General features: G+C 35.0%; 1 protein-coding gene across 1 annotated transcript; it reads right to left on the bottom strand.

The window, feature by feature from the left end:
• Positions 1 to 3,363: 3,363 nt before the first annotated feature.
• On the bottom strand, positions 3,364 to 7,105 carry LOC108992675 (serine/threonine protein phosphatase 2A 57 kDa regulatory subunit B' kappa isoform-like). Its single transcript, XM_018967286.2, has 3 exons — positions 6,759 to 7,105; positions 4,382 to 5,565; positions 3,364 to 4,025 (listed from the first exon to the last, which is right to left on the bottom strand). The coding sequence occupies exons 2-3, from the start codon at positions 5,528 to 5,530 to the stop codon at positions 3,723 to 3,725; spliced, it is 1,452 nt and encodes a 483-aa protein (XP_018822831.1). The 5' UTR covers positions 5,531 to 5,565; positions 6,759 to 7,105; the 3' UTR covers positions 3,364 to 3,722.
• Between the last annotated feature and the right edge of the window lie 449 nt (positions 7,106 to 7,554).

Genomic DNA, 7,554 nt, shown 5'->3' with positions numbered 1-7,554 from the left:
GAAAGTGGCAGTTTAGCTCATTAGAGTTACTGTAATACAGTGCCGTATGTTTTAAATTGTACGTTTTCATTTTGGGTTCAATTTTAATTGAAATGTAAGCAAATAAGTAGAACTTTGTCATTTAGTTTAGTTGAATAAGTGAAGTCGTGGTATTCTGATATAATCTTGGTATAAAACGATGTTGTATGAAGGATGAAGTTATAAATACAAAAAAGAAGAAGAAGAAAGCAACGAGAAATATTCAGTTCTTAAACTTCTCTCTCTCTCTAATATCTCTCTCTACTTCTTGGGACTTTCTAGAATACAGTTAGCAAAGGTCCATTACATGTGGATGGTGTGTAGTGTAAAGGTCTTAAAATAGAATTATTTTTTTAAAATTTGCATCTTACAAACTAAATCTTACATTTTAAATGACGTAGATGATATGTTTCACACACCGGTTTGATAATAAAATAACTCTCTCTTTTAGTTATACATAGAACAATATCGACATGTAAGACTTGTGAGTAAAGGATTTAATCAATAGAGTAAAATTTTAAAATTTATCTTCCAAATCAAATTATGTCATATAAGTATTTACTATGTGTGCTCTACATATCAACTTGAGAAGAATACAATTTTCTAATTGGGGAAGGTTATTGGGGGCTATTTAGATTGAAAATTTTAAGTTTGGAAAAAGTCCTCTTAAGTTGGTGTGAATTTATTCATGTTTGTGTAGAGTTTCCGAAAATAGTTAAACGTTGTAGGCTCATCTGTGTATCTCTCTATTTTATTTGAGAATTTGAAATTCAAATAATATGTATCTTTATCTACTTATAGATTATTGTTGAATTTTAAAAATAGATTATGTGCTTGTATAATTTTTTTTTAAGGAAAACGATCATCATTCATTCATCAGAGAAACTTACATCCATGAACGGATACATTCTTGGATGTTCCCTTATCAAACACGACATCACAAATCAAAATAATGCATTTGGAGCTTCACTAGTACACTATTTCTTTTTGTGATTAGTTTGGTCTTCATTATTTCTGATACTCTCTATAGACAAACTTTCAAAAGGCAACACTCTCTGCCTAAACAAAGACTCAACATCATCCTTCATAAAAAGGGAGGACTCAATCTCTACAGACAAACGTTTGAGAGACGAATTTTTTTTTTTAATTAGCAATAAGCAAACCAAAAAGAAAGCAATAAGATAAATGCGAAAAAGAACAGATTACAGTTTGGACCAATTTTGGTAGACTTTAAAATCTGTGACGGCCTGTGAAGGCAACACACTTGTCTCTTTTCAGCCACAAATGTTATATCTAAAAGGTCCGGTGGTGGCGAGTTCGGTAATCTGGTGCATGTGTCGAGAAAAGCTGTCGGAAAGAGCGACGCATGAGGACCATGCGTGGTGATTTTAGCAAAGTCACCACTTTCCTCCAAATAACTTTTGACATGTGAATTTGTTTGTGCCGCACATGTCTATCGGGAGTTGTTGAAAAACTGTAGATTTGTCATTTTCGACATTTGAAGAAAGCAAAATAAAACTAAGGAAAATAAATCTTTATAGACAAGGTGGGTGAATGGAGGAATGAGAAAATGAGAGGAAGGAGGAGGACTCTGACGAAAATCAGATCTGAAACTTTGAACTTATTTATTTGTTTATTGATTAAATTTGTTCAATTTCGAATGGTTACTGGAAAACGATCATATATATATATATATATGTGTGTGTATATATATATTTAAAACGATCGTATATATAAAAAAGATTTTGTTCAATTTCAAATGGTTATTGGAAAACGATCATATATATATAAAAAATAAAAACATCAAATTGATTCATCCGTCCATAAAACTTGCGATTATGACATTACTTGTCACATTATGACTAATCATACGATGACGTGTGTCCAAAATGAACAATCACCATCTTTCTTTTTCTTTTTTTTTTTGAGAAAGAACAATCAATATCTTGAGAGACAAAACAAAAAAAAAAAAAAAGGTCAGTCAGAACACCATCAACTTAGCAATAAAATAAAAATAACTAAAATTAAGTATCAGCATTTCTCTTCATAGGATTAACAACAGACATTGAACGGAGGGGATCAGTTGAAAATTCAGTATATAGCATACATTTATAATTGTTTTATTAAAAAACCAATCCTAGAAACCCATTTAAAAATGCATAAAACTTCTCTAACAATAGAGGAATTAACCCTATATTCAAATCAGAGCAAAATAACTTTATGAAATAAAAAAATAATATTATAATAATATTTTATTTAACTTTTAATTCAATTAACTATTTAAGCGATACCTGAATCTATAAAAATATTTTATAAAAATAAATTTATAAATATACATGATTCAGTATTATATATATAATTTATTTTAAAAATAATTTTATAATTAATGTATTAAATAAAATCATTCCAATTTGTAAATTATTTTCTAACTAGTTCTTTGGAGACCAAATATAACATCATTATCTTACAGGCAGTTGTACTTCAGGATAAGTCCGACTCAATTGTGGGACCAAATCTTAGGACAAAACTATCATAAACATCATGCGACTCACGTTGTTATTATTGTCACTACACTTTTTACTATTTACAATTATTATAGTCATTAGGAGTGTTTGGGACCTTGGGTGGATGGGCTCATCATGCTATGACTATAATCATCTTGGTTGGGTAAATAGTCGACACAGGAAAAATGCAGGTCTTATCAGATGGGACTGCATCATTTCTGTAGGATCCACCATCTGAATTTCCCATTAATCTTTTGCTTGCAAAAGAAGGCTTTGAAAATATACAGTGAATTATTGTACTGTCCACTGGTTCACGGAGTCACAGTAAAAAACAAAAACAAAAAACCCCACACGCTTCTGCATGTCAGGATAACCTATGAGTATATGCCTATATTTCTAGGATGGATTGATTGATATGGAACATTTTCTGGGATTTCTCAAGGAATGCCTTCTAGTTCTAGTTGTAATTCACAAGAAGCTGAATAAGATGGCAAACAGTTCTTATCATACAATCTAAGAAATTAAAAAGGGGCATGGTGATCACCATTAAGTGATGATGATGGAGGTATTTTTAAGGGATTTAATTTATACATCACACATCTGATCTAAAATATTTTTGAAAGCCATATGGTTGATCCAAACAAGGAAACCAACTGCCCTGCCAAGATGAGAACGCCAGTATTTTCCATTTAAAAACTTATGGCCGTCTACTTACTAGTTTGGCATTCACGACTTTAGAGAGCAAAAGATGGGATTACTATATGCATCTTTGGCATATCAAAGCAATTGGCTAGAGTCTTGCTATAATTTTGGAAAGGATGGCAGCACGATCAGCAAACTCTTAAGGGGTACAACAGAATAAATAGAAATATAGGTAAGAACAATCAGCTCTTGGGCAAAGGATACAGGAGAGATCAATTCACACAATTGCAAGCAATCCCGTCAACCCAACCTCCTGTGCACAGAAAGAACCTTCTCAAGGCAGCAGCATAACCACTCAACACAATTACAACACAGCATCTTAGTGCAGATGGAAACCCTATTGGCATTCCAGTCTAGGTAACATTCAACAACCTATGTCCAGTACTATAATAAAGCTGCGACAATGACTTTTCTGATTTGTTTCCCACAGATTGTTACCGACGTAATTAGCAAGAGACAGAGCACGAGCCAGGTTTTACGGAACTAAGATATTACCAGCTAATGTTGGAGGCCAGCAGCAATTTCCAGGCGTTCCCATGTCAATCTCCGCTTCTCAGCTGCCGCACTTAACCTTGAATCTTCCTCCTCCAACTTACGTTGGCAGGCAATCACCAGCTCCTCATCCATCTCAGAAAGCATTCTCCTCAGATTTAGAGTCAGGTTGAGCACAGCTTGATTCCAGTGATTCTTTGTGTTCCGCTCAAGAGCTGAGAACACTAGAGGCAGAATCACCTGCCTGTTATGTGAGACATGATTAAGGATGTGCTCGTTATTCCATAGCAAGTGGGCACGTTCAGCCACCTGAGAATTTTCAAGGCATGAAAAAATGACATTAACGCCATCTGTTAGATACATTACAACTTCCCACCATCTAATGAAAACAATTTGGATGGAATAAGTCCCATTCAGTTAAACATAGGTTGCTTGTCTGACATACCAAGTAAAATGTAACCAGTAACGCGATGCAAATTTCTAGATAACCAGAAAAAAACAACAGTTGAATGCTGTTTTAATAAGAACAAAATGAGGAAACGAAAGAGATGTCTAGAGGGGTTCTACTTCAACCACAGACATTTTCTGTGTACATCGCACCAAAGAAAAATGTTTCTACACCAAGCGTGTCATTCATAAGTGCAGTAATATGACAGAAAAATTACCTGATAATGAGAGCTATTGAGACAGCATCCTAAGCGCCGAAACAGAGGGACCATGATTTTCTGGAACTCAGCCATACTAGTCATTTCCAAAATCTCTTCCAACTCGCTTATAAACATCAATTCCTTCTGGCTATTTGTAACTGGCCAGTACTTCAACAGTCCCTTAATCACAGTGCTGGCCAACTTTGGATCCTTATCAATAAACTGTACAACACAATAGGTTAATTGTTGATGATAAATTCCAATTGATTTTGGTTTGTGCAGAGGAATCATGGCCCTCCATAGGAACATCTTGTGTTCCTCCTTCAAAGGCAACGCAAACCCACTAATTACACTCCCAAAAATCTCCAACAGCTCAGCAATTCCATTATGTCGCTCAGTTTCTAAAACAAATCGATAGATGATATTGCTAACAGCCTTTCGAACAAAAGGCCTGTGGACCATGAATTTCCCATATATTCTATGCAGGATTGTTTTCAAACAGTCTCTTTCCCTTGGGTCCTCAGAATCAAAGAGGTCAAGTAATCTCAAAATAAAAGAATGATCTATATACTTTTTGGCCACCTTTGCATCAAGAGAACTATAACTGATAAATCGAAGAAGTAGGTCATACACAATTTGCAGAAGTGACCAAGCAGGATCAAACATTGGTTCTTCATCTTCTGTCTCACCCCCAGCACAATTGGAACGATATTTAGGTGGGAAAACCCTGAACAGGTTAACCGCACACATTTTACACAATGCAGCAATTGCTGGTTCAGTGAACTTTGCAGATCCAGCAGAAACAAAATCAACGAGCTCTATCAATGCTTGACGTTTAATATCTTGCTTATCTGGATCATTAAAATCATGAACCTCACAGCATAGGTTCAACTTGCTGACGAAAAGATTCTGCTTTTGGGAATTCGAAACATCTTTGAAGGATAGATGAGCTTCCACTGCTTCAACTCCAGTTGCAGTGCTTGTGGGAAAAACTGCCGAAGACACCCGTTTCACGACATTTAACTTGCTTGAAAGAGCACTACCAACGTTTGTACATTGAAAGCCACTGCCCAAATTGGTAGTAGTGTTGCCAGAATCACTTCCTCCAGAATCTCGGTCGGCTTTTGGTAGCTTCCGAGGTAGTTTGCTCAGAATCTGCTTCAGCATGGTGGCAGTGTTGCAATATCCAACAGACAGACCACCTGTATCAAATAAAGAAAGTATATAAAAAAACATGTTCTTTTGAGGGGCTCAGGGGACTGGGAAGTACAAAGAGAAACAGGTGCAGGCAAGTATTTGCATGGTATTTTAAAGCTTCACTTCTTGGGAATCCATGAAGTTGTTATTTACATTTTCCTCAGGAAAATCATTCACAGACAACAATCCAAAGGTGAAAATACGGTATCAAGCAGACAGATTCATGCTAATAGATTCTTGAAAAGTGAGACAACCAAACCGATATGGGACGTCAAAGCACAACTTCTGCAAATATCGGTGCATAAAAAAGAATGGAATACCATAGCGGCATTAGATTCATGAGGCCACAGGAAAATCAAAGAATCCACACAAATTGAGAATATAGAGAGAAAATAAAGAAAATGATGCTCAATTTAGCTTTTGAGTAATGTTGGCGCAGAAGATTTTACACTACATACAACTAGTCTTTGGGATGCCCCTGTACTAGAAATCAATTGGAAATGAAGGTTACATTCGGTTCCTTGTTTTTAATAATTTGATCAAAAGCATAGTTGGATGATCTTGCAATCATAAGTATGAACAGGCTTGTCCACCAGCATGAAAACATCCAAATCTAAAGCAAAGTCCCCGAAGCCTCCAGTAACTGAAATGATAATTAGATCAAGCTCATTAGCTATTGCCCACGCCTGAGTTGCTACCAGCACTAACCATATAGGATGTATGCAACTAACTCAAAGCACATGAAGACTGTAAATAATACTGAAACTGAAAAAGGAAAGCTGGGAAAAGCGAATAAGCTAGATAAACATTAAATTTTTTGTACTAAGCTATTACCAGAAAATAAGAGCATAAGTAATACAAACTCAATTTAGATGATAGAAGCGAATTTGGTGGATTTAACACTAGATCTGGGACAATTGCTTGAACAGGTTACGGAATCGCCATAAAAATCCAAAACCACCACATCACAAAGGACAAGGGGTCACAAACCCAGATCACCATTATTCATTACCAGAATGAACCAGCTTTAACAAACCCAACTACAATCTTCACCATTTAAATACTAAGATTCCATGCCCCACAATTAATGTCGAAATCTATGCAGTTAAGCTCAATTCAACAAGCATACATACACAGACACAAACATGCACACGCGCGTGTATGCACGTCTATATTAAGCGAGAGAGAAGGCAGCAACCTGTTTTTTGAGCTGAAAAGAGCGAGATCTTCAGCAAAAGGGAAAGAGAAAGGCATCCATAGCTTCCCCTTCCAGTGAAAGAAGTACTTTTTAAGCTTCAAAACTCGAGCATTGGGCAGAGAGACTGCGTTTGTTTGTGAAGGTAGGTTCTTCTCTTTCACCGATCTGATCTTTTAAGCACGGCTCGGTCATGTTGGAGCTCCATGGAAGATCAATAAGAGCTCCTCCTCGATTGAAGAGAACAAACGGTGTGGCATTTTCTGAGACTTGCTGCAGCAGGTACAAGACACACCAGTCGCCCAGCAACCACAAAGGTAAAGAAAAAACTCAGAAAATAAAAAATTAATAAAATATATACTACTAATAATAAAATAAAATAAATACGAAAGTAATAAAACTTTTGGCCCATTTGTTTTAAGCCCAAGTTTTGAAGGCCCAAGAGCAAGAGTAATGGATATAATGCACGTCTAGATCACTCAAAAACTACAATTTTCATTTTTACATATATATTTAGCAAAAGGAATTTATATACTTATTATTCAGCTAATAATTTTATTGAAATATTTTAGAAAGTATGTACAAAACAAGCAGTAATTGAAATAAATAAATTATTTTATTGAAATAATTTACACCGAATATTATTCATTTCAAGTGAAATTGAGACGATTTTATTTTATTATAAATTATAAATTATAAATAAGATATGCAAATTGAGGATAATGCCCTATTTAGATATAAAAATTATCTCATTTCATCTCATCATTATAAATTTATTAAATTTTTACACAAAATATAA

The sequence above is a fragment of the Juglans regia genome, chromosome 1, assembly GCF_001411555.2.
Source record: "Juglans regia cultivar Chandler chromosome 1, Walnut 2.0, whole genome shotgun sequence".
NCBI lineage: Eukaryota > Viridiplantae > Streptophyta > Magnoliopsida > Fagales > Juglandaceae > Juglans > Juglans regia.
This window is presented reverse-complemented; position numbering and strand designations above follow the sequence as displayed.